Here is a 22761-nt window from a genome sequence, read left to right as displayed (position 1 = left end):
GCTCTGTACCTGCAATATTAGTGGTAGTAGGAGTTTTAGAAGTTCATCATCAGCAGGCCTTATTTTTTCCAAGACATCCAATATCCATGTTAAATATTCGTGTCTTTCAAACAGTCCTTCCTGCAATGAAGTTTAGAAAGGTCACAGGTAAATATATATAGTAAAGAGTGCAATTGGTAATATGTCCCAGTGTTCCATTACTCAAGTTACCAATTAAAACTAAGAAAAAAACCCCAAGAATGTTAAAGTAGCATCCCAATCATTCAAACCATTTTAGGCAAACAATAGAATGATTTGAAGCAATCATTTTTTTAAAAAGTCTGATACATAAGCTAGTCATTCAAGTATCTGAAAAGATTCTACAAGGGACTGAACAGCCTAAATATACTTGATTTCTGTGGTAAAGACTGAGACTGAAATATAGATACTGTCTCCTGAATATTCCTAAAAAAGGTATTCTCTTCTGTATCTCTTTTTGGGAGAGAGATACAAGTTTTTCTGCTCCCTAGGTTTCAAGTTTCCTCATTCAGCATTCCTAGCTTTCATTGTTGTCCCCTTCTATCCAGCAGATAAGAAATCATATTGTTGTTGTTTGATGGTACAGTGGACACGGAGCAGAGGCGATTTAAAAACAAATCAGCTGCATTGTTATTTTGCCCCGGAGAACGACATCTTAGCACATTATTGGAAAAGGTTACCTGGAACATATAGAAAGCTAGCTTTTCATTATATTCCCACTGCTTCAGGGCTTGTTCCACCTCAGGGGACACAGCTGCAGAGCTGCTGCCTTGGCTTGAGGTCATGTGATAAAATTCTGCAATCTTTGCCAGTTGTTCTCGGAGGTATCTGGTTGAAATCTGGGTCCATTCTATGAAGACAAAAATTAGATGAGTTCTCACGATTCCTTCCCACCCCCCATCAGCTGACAACATGAGGAGATACACAACATGAACAATTAACATGATAATTAGCTAGACTATCAAAATACATTTTCAAGACAATAAACAGCAGGTCTTTAACACAGAGCCTGTTCAAATGGCTCTTAGCATGACATTCTGTCCTCTGTAGTATCTTCAAAGCACTTTTGCTAAATGATTGCATGCTCTGCACTGTGTTCTTATAAATCTTGCTTCTTTGCAGAATACAACTATTATTGGTGGACCTAACTGTGTTCTGCAAGTTTCAACACCTCACAGAGATTTCTGTTCTTGTGAAACACTTATGACTGAGCTAGGAAGGTTTACTAATTCAGGCCTGTGTAGTAAACTGCTGCACAACAGATATGAAAAATTGTGAAGATTGTGACAGTTTCTATTTTGTATTAATGAGAGAGAGAGAAAGAAAGAGAGAGAGATAAATGCACAAGAGACATATAGCAATATTTACAAGCAGTGCAATTATATGGCTGTGAACGGCTATCTCTGGTGGGAAATAAAACAGATACACAAGAGGTGTTATCTCAAGTTTTAAAGGATTTTCCTCACATCGTATTATCAGAGCTGTTGAATTTGCCAAGACTATACAGTACAGACTATAAGCATGTGTGTTCATGTTAGGAGTGGGGAACGTTGGTCTTCAAGATGTTGCTTAACTACAACGCCCATCAGCCCTTGCAGGGATGGCCAATGGCCATGTGGTGGTGGGGGTTGTTGTTCAGTGACACCTGGAGGATTATGGGTTCTTGCTGAAGCTGATGGGAGATGCAGTCCAAAGCATTTGGAAGTTGGGAAAAATTGATCTAGCTTTTGAGGCCCTGCTCTGTGTTTCATTGCCTCCAAAAGACACAAATGGGAAAGCAAAGTTAATTTATCACATCAACTGTTGGAAGTTAGTTGACACACAAACTTTTCATTTCTCATGTCAGTGGTCTGAATCAGTACACACACATTACGCTCCTTGTATCTTGAAGGATTATTTATGGCAAAGGTTATCAACATAAAAGGAGTTGGGATAACCTGTTCCCCCCTTTTCAAAGAAGTACAATCTCCATCCTTTAATAGGAATATAACTTCTATACGATAATCTCCAGTTCAGCTTGTACAATGGGAGAGCATTAGAAGAACCAGCCAACTGAGTTTTCTCTTTCAGAGTCTCTGCTGGTCCCATTATAATTGGAGCATAAGAAAAGGGAAGGGCATTATCAGAAGAACTGGAACAAGCCACAGTAATGTGAGCCCAAAGAGAACTGTCATCTCCCAATACTATAGTCCAGCTTTACTATTCCTCTATGAAGCTATGAAAATGCACATCATTCTGTGGTTAAAGACCACCTGAAGCACCCATCATGTGCATCTTAATATGCAACACACTGTGCTGTTAGACCAAAATTGAAAATTAACAACATAACTCTCTTGAACTTCAAGTGCAAACGGTTTAAAGAAATGAATGCCCAGTGTACATGAATGTATTTAGGTTATTGTCATGAAGTCTCCAGCAAAGTAACAGCTACTACCATTCTTGTGATTATTATGTTGGATGGCATCCAAAAAAATATTAATGCAAGAAGTTAGACAGCTGACATAGCTAAGCAAACAGTAGCATAAGTGGGAGCACACAAGCACAGCTGTCACTGAGAATAATAATAATAACAACCACAACCACAACAGCGACAACAACAGGTGCCCTAAGAATTGTGCAACATCTTCCACAAGCAGAAGATGTACATTTATTTTGGAAGTTACGCTACCCTAAGAACGAGGCTCCCATTTGCAGAATGGCTGTGGCACAAATAGGATGCCCCACTTGGATATTGCCACAAAGAAGTATTATAAAAATATATAGATACACATACACACACATGCAGCATCACACACAACAAATAATGTCTGACAATACTAAACCAAAATGCAATATGAAAGTTCAAATAAAAACCTTCCATGTCAATAAAACCAGCAAACGTACACATGCAACCCAAGAAGGAAAATTCAGGTCTCCCAACTCCCTCAATCTTAAGAATAGCATAAGACATCACTAATGAACATGCCACTGAGAATGGATGGGTCTTCAGGGCCTTTCTGCAGACCTGAAGTGTGGCAACTTTACAGAGATGAGCTGGTAATGAATTTCAGAGTCAGGGACCCACATTGTTTAAATGTAAATAAATTGTGAAGAGCATTTTGCAATGTCAATCTGCCTTTCTCATTTTTCTTTTTTAAAAAATCAATAAAAATATTAATAAAAGATGTAGTTAAAGCAGCAGGCAGCCATATCACCCACTGCAAAGAATGCACACAATTGCAAAGAATTTATAGGAAAACAAATTCACATATATTCACACAGATATATATTCACATATATCTTGCGCAGGCCACCCAAAAAGTTTATATTCTTCTTTAATGCTGCTGCTGTAGTGAGTGTTTAACACCTTTTGGTTGCAAAAATGTAAGCCTGCATGTATACTTTTTTAAAAATGCAACAGGAGAAATGTTTCTAAACTGCAAAGACGTAGCTATAGAGCTACATTCAACATAGCGCTAAGGAGGTGACCGTTTCAGCAGCAACAGGATTTTTCCTTGCACAATAGAACACACATACCAATATATAACACAAATCTGTTCCCCCAATGCAACACCAGATATGGGTACAGGATAAAGTGGGGGGAGGAGAAAGGGGGAATCTCCCTGTGCTAGCACTAAACTTTGCACTAGTGTGAAAGGTTCACTGAATACCAACCATAGAATTTGACTAAAATAACTGAAATATATCTATGGAACACGCATTGATAGCACCATGCTCACCACAAGAACATGCCACAACAATTTATGGTACAAATCCATTACAATTTCCAATGAATTCATATACTTACCAAGATTTGGATCAGCAGCCTGGCGTTTTTTGATCTTAGCTTCACAAATGGCAGAATAGTATGCGCACGTCATCTTGATCAGCCATGCTGCTCGCAGCAACGGCACAGAATATTTTGCTAAGTAGGCAAAAACATCTTCCTTTTTACTGAGAATTGGGACCTGGGTTGACAAGAGGTAAAAAAAGAGTTAACAGTGTAATAGAGACAAAACTGTAAGATGAAAAGTTAGAAAACGTCACACTAAAGGACGGACCTCCAGAAACAGTTGAATGATACATTAAAAGGTCACATCTTTGAGATATTACAAAATCACATCCTTTTGGCTTAGCTGCCACACTGCGCTGAGCGAAAAGAACCAGGGAGGAACAGATATTTTGAGGGCTCCATTTGTGCAGTCCCAGTAAACCAGTTTGTCTTATCATGTCAAGCCATAGTTTGGCTTATCATGTCATGCAAGCAAGCCAGCTACAAGCTAATAAAGGAGAGGTGAAACGTGAAGCTTCATGACTAATATAATTGCTTCAGCAACTTCAAAGTTTCAAAAGCACCCTTTTCTAGGTGGTGACACAGGAAGAATAGCATTATACTTGCAGGCCTGTCTGCCATGTTATTTCTTTCACACACAAAACTGGTCTCATGTTCTACTCAACAGCTGAGTAGATTTTATTGTGGTGTTTCAAACATGAAAAAGAGAATGGCTCCCCCTATTCCGCTTCCAAAACTGTCATTATTCTCTCCCTTGTAATTTTGTCTAGAAGTCCTCACGTGCAATACAAAATGCATTCTCTCTACACTGCTAGGAAAAAAGGATTCATTTATATGAACCCATGCAAACAAGCCAACAGGCTGGTTCAGAGGTAACACTAAATTGTTTGGTGTTATGAGACTGAGCCTAGAAAAGCCTAACGCTAAACTATGATGAAAAGATTTAAAATACACAGAGGGGGGAAACCTAACTGCAAGGCACCAATTTAATATAATAATTACTAGGTATATCTCACACCATCCCAACCACTCCCAAAAAACCCAATGCCCCTTCACTGATCAACATTTCCTTGATGTTCCAACACAGTGATGTGAGATTTTTTGAGATGCACCAGAATTCTGCATTCATGACAGTGTTGTGAGAGCTCAGTGGGTACATTTGCACTGCAGCCACTGAGCAACTCCTAACAGAGTAAAGAAAAACAAAGGTAATTCCCACTTCTCCCAACTACTTTTTTTTCAAAATCTGTACAATATGATCTGTTCCCAATATGGTTGTCACAGTCTTAAGTCACTTTTAATTTAATTGCCTCCCCTGTCTCAAATTTATGAAGCGCTCAAAATATTAATATGTACCTTTTTTGCTAGAATAGTTAGTGGTTTGTTTCCTGCTAAATCTGCAAACCAACTGTGAATTGCACTCTGGGAACGAGCAGTAACTAGCCAGTAATTGTCTTTGGCATTTACTTGCGGTTTCTTCTTTCCTGTATCCTGGAAAGTATTAAGTTTTAACTTCTCTTCTAATATGCTGCTAAAATAAGCTCCAATCTGATAGAGAGGGAGGGAATAAAAGAAACAGACACAGTTAAGTATCTATTAAACACTGTCACATACAATATCCCTATCTGAAGAGATCTAGAATCAATGTTGTTTAAGCTATCAGCTTAGTAAGAAGGTATTCTAAATTCCCTGGTGCTGCAAGTCAGTTTTCATACTGCAAAGGGCTAAAGTGATAGCCCATTATCTTTTAAAGGTAAATGCTCTGTTCCTATAAAACAAAAAGCTATTAACTAAGAATGTGTGAAGTGTCTATCAAGGTAGACCCCAATACGTAACAGATACATAAAAAGTCCTGTTGAATCATAAGCAACATCCAAAATTCAAGTTTGGCAGTATCTTTATTAGGGCTATTATTTCCTCGCAGCTGTGCCAATGTGACTTCCTTTGATTTTTCTGCATTTTGCAGAATACCACCTTTAGCCATTCAGAAGCCAGATCTACAAAGAGAGGGACAGGATTCTCTACCAGCTGAAGAAAGGACTTTTCAGGAGTTATTGGTCTCTAGCCACTAGATATTCCAACCTAGTGGAGAATTCTGGGGAACTTGAAAGCTTACTCAGCATTGTGTGATTTTGGCTAGCCCTAATGAAAGTATTGTCCAACTTTTGAAACATATTAGAGAGACACTTGAGCATCAGTGTCCCTCTGTGGGTACGTTATCTCCAGGTTAGGCTTCTGTCCAGAAAAAGACTTAAATATGTGTGTTAAATATATACATATTTAACGTGACTGCTTGAAGCATATGACATCTGGCTTCATTTGAATGCTTTACATATTTAAATTCACTGCTAAATCGGAGTTGTAATTAGCACATAGGGTGAGCTGCACAAAGTCCCATCAACATACCCAGAAACCTCAACTTTGCCACTGTGTTAACCCCAAAGAATTAAGAGATACAAAATCAAGAGGAAAGGTAGCTTCTTTTGCTGAAATAGCACATATTTACTTACAAATCTGTAAACTTACAAGTTACACAGAACATCTGTCTACTGAAATAATGAATACCCACAACTACCTAATTAAGAAGGAGGAGGAGGAGGAGTTTGGATTTGATATCCCGCTTTATCACTACCTGAAGGAGTCTCAAAGCGGCTAACATTCTTCTTTCCCTTCCTCCCCCACCTTCCTTCCTCACCCAGCAGCTGCATGTGGAGGAGCAGAGACGTGAACCCGGTTCCCCAGATTATGAGACTACCACTCTTAACCACTACACCACACATTATTACTACTAATATTAATTCAATTTATGAATCACCTTATACGAAGACATCTCAAGACTATTAACAATGTATATATTTGCCATCAGCACATAATAAATACAAAAATCACATAAAATGCCGAAGATTTTATGGTCCAATCCAGTAAACACATGAACGAAAGCATACCCTAATCTACAAATATCTTCTCACACAACCATGGCATGATCACTAGAAATAAATCTACACACTGAAGCCATTCCCAAGAGCAGTAATGTACACATTCAAATGCCTGGCACTGCAAAACAAAAGTTTTTGCCTTGTGTCTGAATGTGATCATAGGAGCAACTGTAAAGGAAAACACATGAAACTACTACACTGTCATAAAGGAAAGTACTTTTGCAACAAACCTCAATCCCGACCTTACCTTTGAAGGGTTAATGACAATATTCCTAGCAGAGCCATGCTCATCTCCAGAGAAGGCTGGCTGGTTACTGAAACCTTGCTTTACATTCACAGCTGTAAGTTCATCCTACAAAGAGAGAGTTTTTGTTAAGTTTTTCGAGCTGTAGGTTGAAGTTTTAATTACTTTGCTCAATGCCTTTCTGAAGGAATTAAAATTCCTCATGCATTTTATATACCACAAAATGTCATGCTGAAACAGTAATGCGTTCCCTCTATATGCCATAGTCTTTCACATCAATGTATTTTGGGATAACACTAGTCTTTTATCTGCAGGAAATTGCTTACCAGGCCGAATGTTATCAAGGCTTAATCTCCTACACATTCACTTTCATCATCAAAGGATAGCATTTTCCAGGATACACAGAGACAAACACTGACTTTTTAATGTTCTGCCACCATCTTACACACGTCTATGTATGTCAGCCAATAGAATTTGGATACCTTAAAGGCTTTCAGGGTTGGAAGTGGAAGAGGCTTAACGGCTGTTTCCTAAATTAGATACAAGATGCTAGTCCCTCTTTCTCTACCTCACACACAAACACAAAGGCACAACAACAACACTAAGTGTCGGATTAGCTACAATGCCCCCTGTATACACATGGCTGCTGTAACATTTAAAATTCATCTTATCCCAGGCCACTAGACCACTAGACATAGCTGCCACCAGAACCATACATTGTTGACATGCAGCACTTGCAAAGACTGACCTAAACCTAGAGAATCTTTCAACTAGTAGATCACTAGGAAAGCTGCCATAGCCGGCCTCCTGGGTGTCCCAGTGTCAATCTGCATATTAGTTTAACCTTAGGTCTTTTTGTGTGCATGCAACTATTTTAATTTTAATCCATAAGCTGTTATTGTATATTATTTTAAATGTCTATTTCACTCTTGTGAAAGCAGTCTCAGTTGTGCTTCTTGAACTGGTCTTTGACCATAATAATAAATTATTATTATTATTATTATTATTATTATTATTATTAGGCCTGCACTTGGAAAACTGTACAGACTTCTGGTTGCTAAACCAGGGCAAGGATTCTGAAGAGATGGGAAAATATTCACAAAACGACAACCAAAAAATGATCGAGGGGCTAGAGCAGCTCACCTATGAGGAAAGGTCGCAGCCTTGGGAGATTTTTAGTTTGTAAAAATGGTGAGTAAGAGGGAGGGGATATGATAGGGGTGTATAAAATTACACACTTGTATTTGCACAACTGCAGTGCAGTGCTTAATAAGAACAACTTGGTCCCACTTGTACGTGACCCAGCCAAATACAAGTGTGACAGATAGCCACCGTAACATCAACTCTCCAAAAAGACCAAAAAACAGTGAGTGACAGCACAGCAGAGGATGGGATCAGCCTGCAATGTACTGGAGTTAGATAAAGATATATCTGTTACCCATGGGAAACCTAGCAAGAATCTTTGGAATATTGAGGTGTAACTGCGAAGCCTGCATCAGTGGGGAAATGCTCCCGTTAAGTTTATTTCAAATGGTTTAAGCTTCCCTTCACCCCCATCCCAATTCCTACAGCATGACTCAGATTCTAACAAGCACCCTACCATGGAAACTGACAGGCAAGGAGTTTACATAATGTCAAGCTCAGTTAAATGAAGTATAAAGTTGAGTACGCTGTCATTTGACTTGACTTGACTTCCAAGCACTCTCCTACTGAAGACACACAGGGCGACAGAATGGAATTGTCGCTTTCAAAGCAATGCACTCCATGTGACATACTACACTGGGTTTTGCCGGGTTATCAGGTTAGCTTTTCAAAGTGTCAACTGGGGCCACTAAAGCCTAATCACGCTGTAGATTTGTGTATGTGTGCGTGCTTTATGACAGCACTTCAGCACCTGCGTACTATTGGGTTTTTAAACACAGTATAGCTAGTAATAGTAAACATATAGCACAAGTAATAGTAAAGATAGATGCTTGTTGTGACTTTATAATTTGTTTAGAAATCTAAAGGGACTGCGTAACAATCTTGACACTTTCAAATTGAATTGCTCGCAACATTGCAACTTTATATGCCTACACTTTTTTTAAACTGCACACGCTGATGAATGCTTATTTAGTCTATTGAGAGAACCATTAATGTTTCCCAGCTTTGGGAAACAAATTTTACCCAAAGTGTCAACCTGGGAACCACATTTTATCTAAGACAGGGATGGAGAAACTCAAAGCAGCTTACGACAGGAATAGAACAATACACAATGATAAAAACAAACAGTATCTTAAGGCACAAAAGAGTAAAAAGGCAATGACCACATAAAACTAATCCCAAGGTATGGATATCTTCCCTAGGGAAGAAAATGTGGTTCCTTTCCTTTGGAGTCTGCTAAAGATCCCAGGATCCACATTTCTGATGGCTGGAGGAGCTGGACCAGGGTCTCAGAAGATGAACCAAGTTGTTGGGCATGCCCTCATATAATTAATTACGTTATTGAGACCAGTGTTAGAAACTGAGATATGAAAGCTGGAGCTAAATGGCACCTTAAACCTAGGTTATGGGCACAACAACGAAATGTCTAGGCACACGTTTTTATAACAGGAATACAAAGTTGAAAATGAATGAACTGCAGCTAAAATATTATGTTCGTTTTCCACATGGTCTAGTCCTTCCCCTGCCCACCCCCATAATATTCTTAAGAGGGTCCTTTCTCCAGACTTCAGAGAGTAGCTGGAAGTGGGGAGGCAGAAAAAGGTCCTCCTCTCCTTCCACTCTGCAGTTTTAATCTGAAACCTTAGGCGCAGAACTGTGCCCAGAGCTCAGAAGATGCTTGCGCTAATGGAATTCCCTGTCACAAAATGCGCCTAGAACAATGGGAGTTTCGGAAACTGAGACACAATGCAAAAGGGATTTGTTTGATTTCGTCAGATTCAAAACCTGCTCCTTTTGCATTTTTACTGCTGGGTAATATTCTGTATAGGGACACGGGTGGCGCTGTGGGTAAAACCTCAGCGCCTAGGACTTGCCGATCACATGGTCGGCGGTTCGAATCCCCGTGGCGGGGTGCACTCCCGTCGTTCGGTCCCAGCGCCTGCCAACCTAGCAGTTCGAAAGCACCCCCGGGTGCAAGTAGATAAATAGGGACCGCTTACCAGCGGGAAGGTAAACGGCGTTCCGTGTGCTGCGCTGGCTCACCAGATGCAGCTTGTCACGCTGGCCACGTGACCCGGAAGTGTCTGTGGACAGCGCTGGCTCCTGGCCTATAGAGTGAGATGAGCGCACAACCCTAGAGTCTGGCAAGACTGGCCCATACGGGCAGGGGTACCTTTACCTTTACCTTTAATATTCTGTATTAACAACTCCTTGAAAAATACTTCCATTTACATTATTCAACCAAATAAAGAACCTGGGACAAAAGAAGTATTTCTTCACTTGCTGCAGAATATTTTCATTCTATGATCTATATCAGGGTGGGGAACCTTTTCCAGTCTAAGGGCTGTATTCTTTTATGGACAATTTAAATAAGCATTTGTCTTTCCCTATAGATCCAACCACAGGACTCCAATGACTCCTAAACCAGCACCACACAAGCCAGCTTTTAGACTACATAGTGTTGTCATCTCAGGTCAATACAAAAGCCACTTTGTACCATCTCAATTTATTTGCTTAAAACCATTGGTCATCACAAAGCATCTCTCATTAAAACAAGAAGATCGTTTAAAATGCCAAACATTACGGAATATTGCCACATGCTAGATAAAGGCACAAATCTAGTTCAATCTTGTATCAAATTATGGCCTAGATATGGTCAAGCAGTTGTGCTTGCCTTATTTTCTGGGTGCAAGTCCCTGTTGCAAATAATGCTGTCATAAGTAACATACTTATCTTGGTTTGAAAGACAAATCATTTTGGAATTGAAAATAATAAGTTTTGCCTCTTAAAGTGTACCTGAATGTGCATGGGTGAGATATAAGATGTGGAAAAGACAAAACATGACATGGATTTCATTCCAAAGGATGCTGGTGAAACCGAGGCTTTGTGGTTTTGGATATGAATCCTACTGCTGCAAATTAGGATAAAATACATGATTTTTAAAAAATGCACCCAAAGGCTAGATCCACAAGGGAAGAGAGCTAAGCCTTCTTTAGGCACTATAACCCAAAGATGGATGCTTCCACACAGATCTGTGAGACCCTCCAGACATTGCACACGTTGCCAGAAAACTTCTGCAGCCAGGAGCCATGTGTGCCAATGGAGGCTCCCTGCATAGCCAGGAATCCTAATCTTCTGAATCAGAAGACAGGGTGGAAAATAAATAAGGCTTTGTGGTTCTTCAGAAATGCTCTCTATATACGAATAGAAATAAAAGGGTGCCAGCAAACATCCCTGTCTTAACCTCTGTGGAGATGGAGTTTCCATTTGTCAAATTAAAAGCATTAACTTACCCTAACTCAAAACCGCATTTGTTTTTTCCCCAGATTCAAAGGTCAAATATTGACGTTAGCAAATGTGGCAAATTTTGTTCCACTAGGGCAAATCTCCATCCACTAGGGAAAGGTTGATGAGGCATCTGTTTTCTAGATTTAACATATTTTGATATCAAATGGTACAGCAGAGAACACTGGCCAAGGCCGTTTCCCCCTTTTCGAAATGTTGATGATTCTTCTATGTCAACATAAGAAGCTTCCTTATACTGAGTCAGACCATAGTTCCATTTAGCTCATTATCTACCCTAAGTAGCAGTGTCTGTCCAGTGTCTGTCCTGGGGGAGTCCCAGGCCTAAGCTGGGTACTGAACCAGGGACCTTCTACAAACAGGGCAGATTCTCCACAACCTGGTTTTGACCTGCCCAATTTTCCTGTTCAAGAAGAAAGCAGTTACAGATTTTAAGAACAGACATCCAAAATACTAACTGATGTGTAATTTTTAGGATCTTTGCTGCAGCCTATTTGAAGGGGATTTATATCCGATTCCCAGCCTCTGGGAAATTTACTTCTATATGGCAGAACAATTTAGCCAGCCCTGTATGCCATCAGCGACCATGACATTGTGTCCTTTGGGAGGCAATTGGAGACAATGTGATCCATCAAAGAAATTATAACAGGTATTCCTGAATCTGTAGAGAGGTGAAAAGAGACTGACAAGGCCACACTGGTACTCAGGAAAAGATACAGTACAGCAATACCATATCCAGCAGGGAAGATGAAAGATAACTGGTGTAGTCATCTATAGCTCCAAGCTAAAATCCCTCCAGTGTATTTTTAAATGTCCTAAAACCAATTGTAGGAAACGCTTATACTCTCAAGCAGGCCCTGGGAATATCTTATAGAGAGCATCCCCAACTTAAGAGAAAAATTCAACAGGCAACAAAAGTTGACTGATTGGGGGGGGGCACACTGAGGATTCAAGCCGTGCAACAAACTCTAGCAAGAATTCTTTGTAGTGTATTCCAACACTAAGAACAAAAAGAATGTAAGAAGAGCCTGCTGGATCAGCCCCCAGCATCCTGTTCTCACGGTGGCTAACCAGATGTTGGTGGGGAAACTGCAAACAGGATTCGAGCACAAAAGCGCCTTCCTGTCCTGTGGTTTCCAGCAACCGGTATTCTGAGGCATTGCTGCCTCCCATTGCGTAGGCAGAACATAGCCATCAGGGTTAACTTGTCCTCCATGAATTTGTCTAACCCTCTTTTAAAACCACCTAGGTTGATGGCCATCACTGCCCCCTGTGTAAGCGAGTTCCATAGCTTAACTACTCACTACACGAAGAAATACTTTTTCTTTTAGCTGTTTGCAATCTTCCAATGTCCAGCGTCATTGGGTGTCCATGAGTTCTTATGTTATGAGAGAGGGAGAAGAAACTTTTCTCTACCCACTTTCTGACTCAACCACAATCGATATACCATCAAGGACTTCTTCCTCAATATAAAGCTGTCACCTAATAACAACGCCCATTGCCAATTTACATCAGCCAAACAGGACATTCCACATTTAAGTCAGATATTTGAAACTTAGGAAGCAATTCAGTCTTTTAAGTTTTGAACAGAATGATTTTAAAGGATAATTAGAAGAGTTTGGATTTGATATCCCGCTTTATCACTACCCTAAGGAATCTCAAAGCAGCTAACAATCTCCTTTCTCTTCCTCCCCCACAACAAACACTCTGTGAGGTGAGTGAGGCTCATTACCAGCCTAAATTTTCCAGAAGTTTACTAAGAATAATAATAATAATAATAAATTTTATTTATATCCCGCCCTCCCCAGCCGAAGCCGGGCTCAGGGCAGCTAACAACACTAAAACAGTACAACATTATAAAACATTATAAAAATGGATTAAAATGAATTAAAATCAAAATTGATGGCAACCATAAACTAAAGTTTTGTAAAGATTGCCAGAGGAGGGAGTCAGGCTGCGCCCTGACCAAAGGCCAGGTGGAACAGCTCTGTCTTGCAGGCCCTGCGGAAAGATGTCAAGTCCTGCAGGGCCCTTGTCTCTTGTGAGAGAGCGTTCCACCAGGTTGGAGCCGCAGCCGAAAAAGCCCTGGCTCTAGTTGAGGCCAGCCTAACCTCTCTGTGGCTTGGGACCTTCAAGATGTTTTTATTTGAAGATCGTAAGTTCCTCTGTGGGGCATACCAGGAGAGGCGGTCCCGTAGGTACGAGGGCCCTAGGCCGTATAGGGCTTTGAAGGTTAAAACCAGCACCTTAAACCTGATCCTGTACTCCACCGGGAGCCAGTGCAGCTGGTATAGCACCGGATGAATGTGATCTCTAAGCGAAGACCCCGTAAGGAGTCTCGCTGCAGCATTTTGCACCCGCTGGAGTTTCTGGGTCAGTCTCAAGGGCAGCCCCACGTAGAGCGAGTTACAATAATCCAGTCTGGAGGTGACCGTCGCGTGGATCACAGTGGCTAGGTCAGGGCGTGAGAGGTAAGGAGCCAACTGCTTAGCTTGGCGGAGATGAAAGAATGCCGCCTTTGTTATAGCTGCAATCTGCGCCTCCATGGAGAGGGAGGTATCGAAGATTACACCCAAACTCTTAACGGACGGTGCTGGCACTAATTGCACCCCCGCAAGAGATGGGAGTTGCCCCCTCAGCCCCCTGTCGTCCCGTCCCAGCCAGAGGACCTCTGTCTTCGAAGGATTTAACTTCAGCCGGCTCCCACGTAACCATCCAGCCACAGCCTCCAAGCATCTGATCAGTGTGTCTGGGGCAGAGTCCGGGTGGCCGTCCATCAACAGATAGAGTTGGGTGTCATCAGCATACTGATGGCAGCCCAGCCCAAAACTCCGGACAAGCTGGGCGAGGGGGCGCATAAAGATGTTAAAAAGCATTGGGGAGAGTATTGCACCCTGGGGCACACCACACACCAAGGAGTGGCGGGATGACAATTCCCCCCCAAGCGCCACCCTCTGTCCCCGACCGGAGAGAAACGAGCGCAGCCATTGAAATGTTGTTGATAAGCAGTAGTCCCGTGCACAGCGGAAGGATGAGGAGTACGTGCTACATACTGTATATTGCTTTCATTTACACTTCAAAGCTGGTATGTTACAGAAAAAACATCTTGCCTCTGCCGGAGCAGAGAAAAGCATCCTCTCTCCTCTAAAGCACACACTGAACTGCAAAGAACAGTGAAAAACAGGAAACCAGTGTACGTCACATCCAGTCTCCCTTTCCCGTGGGAAAACTCCAACAGTACAGACTGTCAAATGTAAACACCTGTCTTGTGACAAGCACTTTCGCTGCACAGTGAAGAGAGCAGAAACCAACATCCTCCCCCTTTCTGTGAACATCACTGGGCAGCGTGTTCGTACAATATCAGTACAAACCCAACTTCTGCACATAGGTACAGTGTTGATCCCTTGATACAATCTTGGACAATACATCAGCAGGAATTTCATTACCTGGCATATAGGACACCGTTACGAGTCCCTTCTGAATACGTTCCCTAGCATGTTGCAACTTCAATTGCAAGTGCTTCGTGCTTTGCTTACAACCTTCAGAATTCAGCAAAGCCAAACATGCTTTGTTGTCCTGGTAAACCTGGATTGGACATTTGACAGGAATTTTCATGTCTTTGCACAATTGTAACAACCATTCACAATCTTTAAGTGAATAAGACAGTGCATTCAGTTCAGCTTCACAAGTACTTAAGCTAACTGTTGTTTGCTTCTTGCATGACCAATCAAATAGACCCTGATTGTACATATAGCAAACTCCAGACGTACTTTTCCTGTCTGTAGTGTCACTTCCAAAACTTGCATCTGCAAATATCTCAAGACCACCAGACTTCTGATTGTTAAATCTCAGTCTGTAATGCACAGTGCCTTTCAAATACCGCGCTATGCGTTTCAGAGCTTTCCAATCCTTAACAGTAGGATTGTTGACTTCTCTGCTTAGCAAATTACAGCTAACAGCAATGTCTGGTCTTGAACATCTGGCAATGAAGTTTAGCTTGCCTAGCACACTTCTGTACAGTGTAGTGTCAGAAAATGCTTCTTCAGTGTCATCTACCTGATAACCTGTTATCATCGGTGTGTCTACTGGGTTAGCATCCATCAGGTTTAGTTTGCTTAACACATCAGCAATTTTCCGTGACTGGTGTACCAGAATGTTACCATCTTGATCTCTCTCTATTTCTAGAGATAGGTAGTTGTTTACCTCACCAAGATCTTTCATGTCAAAGTGCTCTTTCAGTTGAGCTAGGGCGTTATTGTACATTGTGACATCCTTCCAAAAGAATAAAAGATCATCAACATAAAACAAACAATACAGTTTCTTTTGCCCCTCCTCTTTGACAAAAACACATGGATCAGCTTTCCCTTGCTTAAAACCTAGAGAAAACAATACTTCAGTGAGTTTTGTGTGCCAACACCTTGCACTTTGTTTGAGACCATAAAGGGACTTCTTCAGAGCACAAACAAATCCCTGTTTTACCTGTACGCCATCAGGTGGAAGCATATAAAGTGATTCATCTAGAGATCCGTACAGAAAAGCTGTATTCACATCATGGTGACTAATGTGTAGATTTTCCTCTGCAGCTAGCTTGAGCATAAGCCTAATGCTCTCATACCTCACTGTGGGTGAGTAGGTCTCGTGATAGTCTTCACCTGGTACCTGTGCAAAACCTCTGGCTACCAATCTGGCTTTGTGTCTGACTATCTTGCCATTTTGATCAGTCTTCGCTTTGAAGACCCATTTGCTTCCAAGCAGTTTCATTCCTGGAACTACTGGAACTAGGTCCCATGTTTTGTTCCTTTCCAAGGAATCAAGCTCAGCCTTCATTGCATGGCTGAGCTTCCTTTGAATCCAAATCCTGGATTTCTTGGAAACTTGAAGGTTCAAATACCTTCTTGGAGCTTTTAACAGCTGTTACTGCTATCTTAGCAAATTCATCAGCAAATCTCTTTGGAGGTCTGCCTTTTGTGGCTCTTTGTGATCTGCGAATTAGCCTTAGGTCTTCAACACTTTCCTCTTCCTTCTTAGGAGAAAAGTGGCCTATTGTGAACAATGGTTCCTCCAATTCCTGATCAGAGCTTTCAGAGGGTCGCATAGAGGCTTTCGCACTCTCGAAATCCTCTGAATCACCCGATTCAGTTTCAGACTCAGAATCAGAACCTTCATCAGTGGGTGTGGGTTGTTGTGGTTGCTTTTGACTATCCTCAGTCTCATCACTGTCATCAGGATAACATTGGAAAATTCCCACATTCTCCCCCCACTTGGCATTGTACTCAACACTTCTTGTGAGCTTAATTGCCTTTGAGTCAGTCATCATTATTCTGTAAGAACCTTTCTGATAACCTAGAAAGATACCATGAAATCCACGCTTGTCTAACTTGGAGTTTTGTGGTGAGTGAACCCACATGTCAGAACCAAAAATTTTCATGTGTTTGATGTATGGCTTTTTGCCAAACATCTTCTCATACGGGGTACAACCAATCGCTGAAGATAACCTGCGATTATAACTGTAAGTGAAACATGAGAGAGCTTCGGCCCAATAACTCTCTGGAAGATTGGCATCATGCAGCAAGGTTTTTAACCCTTGAAGCAATGTCTGATTTGCTCGTTCCGCAAGTCCATTCTGCCATGGCGAGCGAGGACTAGACAAATCGTGTTGAATTCCTTTCTCAGTCAGAAAAGCTTCAAACTGCTGAGAAGTGAATTCTCCCCCGCGATCACTGAAAAGAGTCTTTACCTTCTTACCATGCACATTTTCCAACCAAGCACAGAATTCCTTGAACCTAGGAAAAGCCTCTGATTTCTGCTTGAGATTGTACACATAAATATACCTGGAAAATGCATCAATGAGAACCATGAAGTACCTGTTTCCTCCCAAAGAGGGCGCTAGTGGTCCAACCAAATCAGCATGAACAATTTGGTATGGTTCTGTAGCTTGCCTACTAGACACCTTACCTTTCGCAGCCATTTTTACCTTGTTTGCTGCGCATGCCTTGCACTTCATGTGGTACCTGCAGGGTTTAATAGTCATACCTTCAACCAAGGCAGGCATTTTAGATACTGCCTCAAAATGCAAATGACCAAATTTTCGATGAAAATCATGAATACATTCTGCATGCAAACTTTTGTTAGAACCTGCAATGCAACAAGTGTCATCCTGCACAATATCATCATAATACAAAACATACAAACGATCAACATATTCAGCATACAATACATAATCATTTTTCTTTGTGATGATGCACCTTTTGTTCTTAAAGGAAACGTCAATATTCCGCTCATTCAGCTGTCCAACGCTGAGCAGATTATGTTTGGCATCCGGCACATAAAGCACATTCTGTATCGATAAGTCCAAACTGTGAAGAACAACAGTTCCGTAGCCTTTACTGGGGATTGTGTGGTCATCTGCCTGGTGAATCGCACCTTCCTGCGGTGTAAAAGACACGAACAGTCGCTTATCGTTGCACATGTGGTGCGTTGCCGCTGAATCAACAACGAAGAAAGATCTAGACGTCTTCTGGACCTCTGCAACTTTTGGAGTGAAGCGTGAGACCATTGCCTTGGGCTGCGTTGTCCTGGACACTGGACCTTTGCTTTTGCCTCGGCCTTTTCCACGCGATGAGCTTTCACTGCGCTGCTCTGTCTTGGCCCTGGGATATTTGCATTCCCTCTTCATATGGCCTAGACGTCCACACGAGTAGCATTTCACTGCCTTCAAAGCTTTGGCGCCATCTGGTGGTTCCACTGCACTATGGGATGACGTCTGTGAAGTCTCCCATTTGCCCATGCAGCTAGCACCCCGCCGGTCTGCTTGATTCTGAATCATGGCAGTATCACAGGCTACTGTGAGTTGAGCATTTGGCTGATCAGTGGTATCAAATTCCCCACTTGCCTCATCCAGCCTTCTGCAGCTAGCCATCATAACTCTGGCACTAGCCTTTTGCATCATGTCTGCTGCTTTAAATCAGGCTGCTTTATACAAGCTGCGTCTGTGCTGCTTCATTCCAAAGGCAAGTTCAAAACAGCCTCTGCCTGTGCCACACTGCTTATTCCAAGATCACTTTTAAAAGTTACTTTCGATTTCCCCAGCCCGGCAAAACTGCCTTAAAAGTTCAAAGTCCAGCCATAAAGCCATTAATTAGAAGCTGGCAGGCTGCCCGGAGCAGTAGCACATACCTCATCAATCATCTTGACGCGCAGAGCAGATTCCGTTCCGATCTGTCCCCCTGCATTCCGATCCTTTGCCGGCACTCCGATTCGACTTCTGGAGCCCATTCTTAAGATAACTGCGTTTTTCTGGGCCCATAACCAAATGTTGTTGATAAGCAGTAGTCCCGTGTACAGCGGAAGGATGAGGAGTACGTGCTACATACTGTATATTGCTTTCATTTACACTTCAAAGCTGGTATGTTACAGAAAAAACATCTTGCCTCTGCCGGAGCAGAGAAAAGCATCCTCTCTCCTCTAAAGCACACACTGAACTGCAAAGAACAGTGAAAAACAGGAAACCAGTGTACGTCACATCCAGTCTCCCTTTCCCGTGGGAAAACTCCAACAGTACAGACTGTCAAATGTAAACACCTGTCTTGTGACAAGCACTTTCGCTGCACAGTGAAGAGAGCAGAAACCAACATGAAGGACTGTGCCCTGGATCCCCACGTCGGCAAGGCGGTGGTCCAGGAGTTCGTGATCGACCATGTCGAAGGCTGCTGACAGGTCTAGAAGAATCAGCAGCCCCGACCCGCCTCGATCCAGCTGCCTGCGGAGATCATCTGTTAGGGCGACCAGAGCCGTCTCAGTCCCATGACCAGCGCGGAAGCCGGACTGGAATGGATCCAGAGCCGATGTTTCATCCAGAAACCTACCAAGCTGTTCAGCAACCGCTCTCTCAATCACCTTACCCAGGAATGGAAGATTCGAAACCGGGCGGTAATTGGATAGATCTAAGGGATCTAATGATGTTTTCTTTAAGAGCGGGCGCACCACTGCCTCCTTCAGTTCCCCTGGGAATGTCCCGGTGCCAAGGGACAGATTGATGATATCCCCCAGGGGGGCCCGCACCTCGTCTGGACACGCTCTAATCAGCCAGGACGGGCACGGGTCGAGAGGACATGTGGTGGGCTTTCCAGCTCGGAGGAGTCTGTCCACATCGGCTGGGGATATCCGGTCAAAGTGGTCCAATACTGAACCCGAGGGCAGTCGAGGGGCCTCCAGTTCCTTTATTGTATCCAAATTGGCAGGGAGGTCATGGCGGAGCAACAAGACCTTCTCCGCAAAAAAGCTCGCAAATGCCTCACAGCTGTGTGTCAAATTGTTATTTAAATTTGGCTGTCCTTCGAGGGACGTTAAAGACCGAATTATACTAAATAATTGCGCCGGGCGAGAGCTAGCGGATGCAATGGAGGCCGAGAAGTAAGACTTCTTAGCGGCCTTCACTGCCATCTCATAGGTTTTCATAAAAACCCTATAAGATGTTCTTGAGGCTCCGTCACGGGCACCCCGCCATACTCGCTCTAGCCGTCTGAGGTCCCGCTTCATTTTCCGGAGCTCCTCGGTAAACCAGGGAGCCCGGTTTCTGCGGGGTCGCTGAGGGCGCTTAGGTGCGATCTCATTGATGGCTGCCAGGAGCTGGGTATTCCAGGCCTCAACAAGCTCAGTCAATGAGTCGCCAGGGGGAGAAAGGTCCCGCAAGGCTTGACGGAATCTATCAGGGTCCATCAGCCTTTGCGGGCGAGCCCAAATTGGCTCGCCACCCAAGCAGGGTGGGGGTGGAACGTCAATCCTGGCTTTCAGGGCATAGTGATCAGACCATGGCACCTTCATCGAAGGAAACATGATCACATCTATACCAACGCCAAAGATCAAATCCAGCGTGTGGCCTGCTTGATGTGTGGGGCCCGAAACAAACTGGGAGAGCCCTAGTGTCGCCATGGAAGACACCAGGTCCAGAGCCTGCGAGGAGGGAGTGGCATCAGCATGGATGTTGAAGTCCCCCAATACCAATAGGTTAGGGAACTCCAAGGCCCAGCCGGCCACCGCCTCCAGCAGGCCTGACAGGGTGGCTGCTGGTGCGCTGGGTGGCCGGTACACCAGCCAGACAGCCAAGCTCACCTCGGAGCCCCACACTAGGCCAACACATTCAATGCCGGGGATCGATGGCGATGGTAGAGCCCTGAAAGGACAATCTTCCCGGATTAATAACGCCACCCCTCCCCCCCGGCCCACAGTCCGCGACTGGTGGAGGACGGAGAAACCCGGGGGCGCCATCTCTCGTAAGGTAACAGTATCCCCTTCGCGCACCCAGGTCTCAGTCACACATGCCAGGTCAACCCCCTGCGAGGTGAAGAAATCTCGCAGGGTGGCGGTTTTGTTGCCTATAGACCTGGCATTGCACAACACCAGTGACGGAGGTGTCTTCTGAGTGATAACATAGTCCCAACCATGACCCTTTACTGCTTCAGTATTTGGATGTTCTGTATTCCCATTATTTTGAGGACCTACCTTGTTGACTGGGTTAATGCTCCAAAGTACTTCTCCTAAAGTGCATGTATGCCCACCAACTGCTTAGCTACTGTTAAGTAACTGGGAGTGGGCTGCAATGTTGCGGACTCCCTTCGTCTAACCATGGCACCAGTGGTGATGTGGGCTGTTCTTAGGACTAGCCAGGGCTCCCACTTAGCCTAGCATCTGAATCCACACTGGTGTCTTTTCCTAGCTCACAATTTACAAGAGGCTTAAAAAAATGGTTTTTCACTCCTTTCTGTGCTGCTTCAGTGATGTCTTGAGTGACATAGCACAGCAAAGCATCTGGATAGCAACACTTCCTCGAAGCACTGTTGCATGGAAGAGGACTGACGTGGCATAGCCTGAACCATGTCAGTTTATAAAGATAGAGGTGCTGGGGAGCTTTTCCTCCCTCCTACAGGGTTTCACATTAAACAACCTATTTAATTTAGCACAGAAGCATTGGCAGACAACTAGAGCAAGTCTGAATTCAGTATTCCACATATGTAGCCCAATCCAAGGTGCAGTTACTCACAGTAAGCACTACTGAATTCAAAGGGACTTACTCATTGGTAAGAGATTTGGAACTGCAGCCAGTTTTCTAAGGAGGTGGCTATTTTATAGTTGCGAATCTTGACTTTGTACTGATTTATTCCATCACATGGAATACTGAGCAGAGATATTCTAAGATCCGGGGGCAGCTCCACAGTGAACCCTGCGGGGGATGACCTCATGCGATGGAGCAACAGCTTTCTCAGCAGACTCCCATGATTCTTCAAATTAGTTTCACACATGCTACCATAACCCCTCCATCGGCAGGGACCGTCCACAAACTGAACACATTTTTACATTCAGGAGATGATTCAGTTGCTATAATGTTATTTTAACTAGTATGTACTTATAACAATGATGTTTTAACAAAAGCTATGTACAGAATGTCAGGTCACTAGCATTATTTGCCTGATTTCAGCAGCAAGTAACAAAAGTTCAGTTTGTTTCACAAGTTATACACACCTGAACCAGTTCCATTTCTATTAGCAGTGGAACATATAAATATCCGCGACCACAACATTGATTACAACATGTGGTAAGCATATACCATTCTTAAAAATATGTGGTTCAATGTATATAGGAAATGGAACACATTTTAATTATTAACCATATGGGCCCTTGTTGTTTGGGAAGTTGCTGCTACTGCAAACAGAAATTGAAATTGAAATTAAAGTCACTAATTATATCACATTCCAAAGATGACACGGTCTTGCACAGGTCATCAGGTGAGCATTGATTTGGTGTTGTTTTTTTACTCTTGTCAAAATGATTATGGAAAAATGAACATAAACATCCCACTTATCTACCCACTTTGAAATTGTTTTGATTGAAAAGCAGGCTAAAACACACATAAATACCCCAAGAAATCACAGAAACCTATGAAAGAAATGTGTGTTTTTTAAATAATAATAAAAAACCTGGTTCTGTAAATTGGGGAGTCACAAAAGATTTTTCTTTACAGCAAGCCTCCACAAGGTGAGAAACAAACTGATTTGAATTTACCAGCTCTTGCATATACCAAATCTTGTACTTGGGAGACTCTGGCTGTGGCCACATGTCTTCAACTCTTGGAAAGCAGATCGAACAAGAGTCAAGAGACTATGAACCCACAGCTGGCTTTGATATGGGCGTGGGGATGAGATCAAAAATAATTACAGAGATTACTATCTCAGGCATCACCCAGTTTTTGATAATCAAGCCAAGGAATGTGGTACAACAGTAAAGACGGCCTAAGTGACAAGATTGGGATTCCAAGCTAGAATCCAGCTGCCAGTTACGGTATGTCATGC

At 42.8% G+C, this 22761-nt stretch overlaps 1 protein-coding gene across 6 annotated transcripts in view; it reads right to left on the bottom strand.

The window, feature by feature from the left end:
* The window catches only part of MED12L (mediator complex subunit 12L), a 178267-nt gene that overhangs the window by 151338 nt on the left and 4168 nt on the right, over nt 1-22761 (bottom strand). For all 6 annotated transcript variants that reach the window (XM_081862060.1, XM_081862061.1, XM_081862062.1 and 3 more), the window contains exons 2-6: nt 6974-7078; nt 5147-5338; nt 3806-3965; nt 699-868; nt 10-120 (exon numbers count right to left, since the gene is read on the bottom strand). In XM_081862060.1, coding sequence (XP_081718186.1) covers nt 10-120; nt 699-868; nt 3806-3965; nt 5147-5338; nt 6974-7078 — 738 coding nt within the window. The remainder of the gene's footprint in view (nt 1-9; nt 121-698; nt 869-3805; nt 3966-5146; nt 5339-6973; nt 7079-22761) is intronic.

This window comes from Podarcis erhardii, assembly GCF_964252035.2.
Source record: "Podarcis erhardii genome assembly, chromosome: 5".
Lineage (NCBI taxonomy): Eukaryota > Metazoa > Chordata > Lepidosauria > Squamata > Lacertidae > Podarcis > Podarcis erhardii.
The sequence above is the reverse complement of the archived record's forward strand: the minus strand, read 5'-3'. Positions and strand labels throughout refer to the sequence as shown.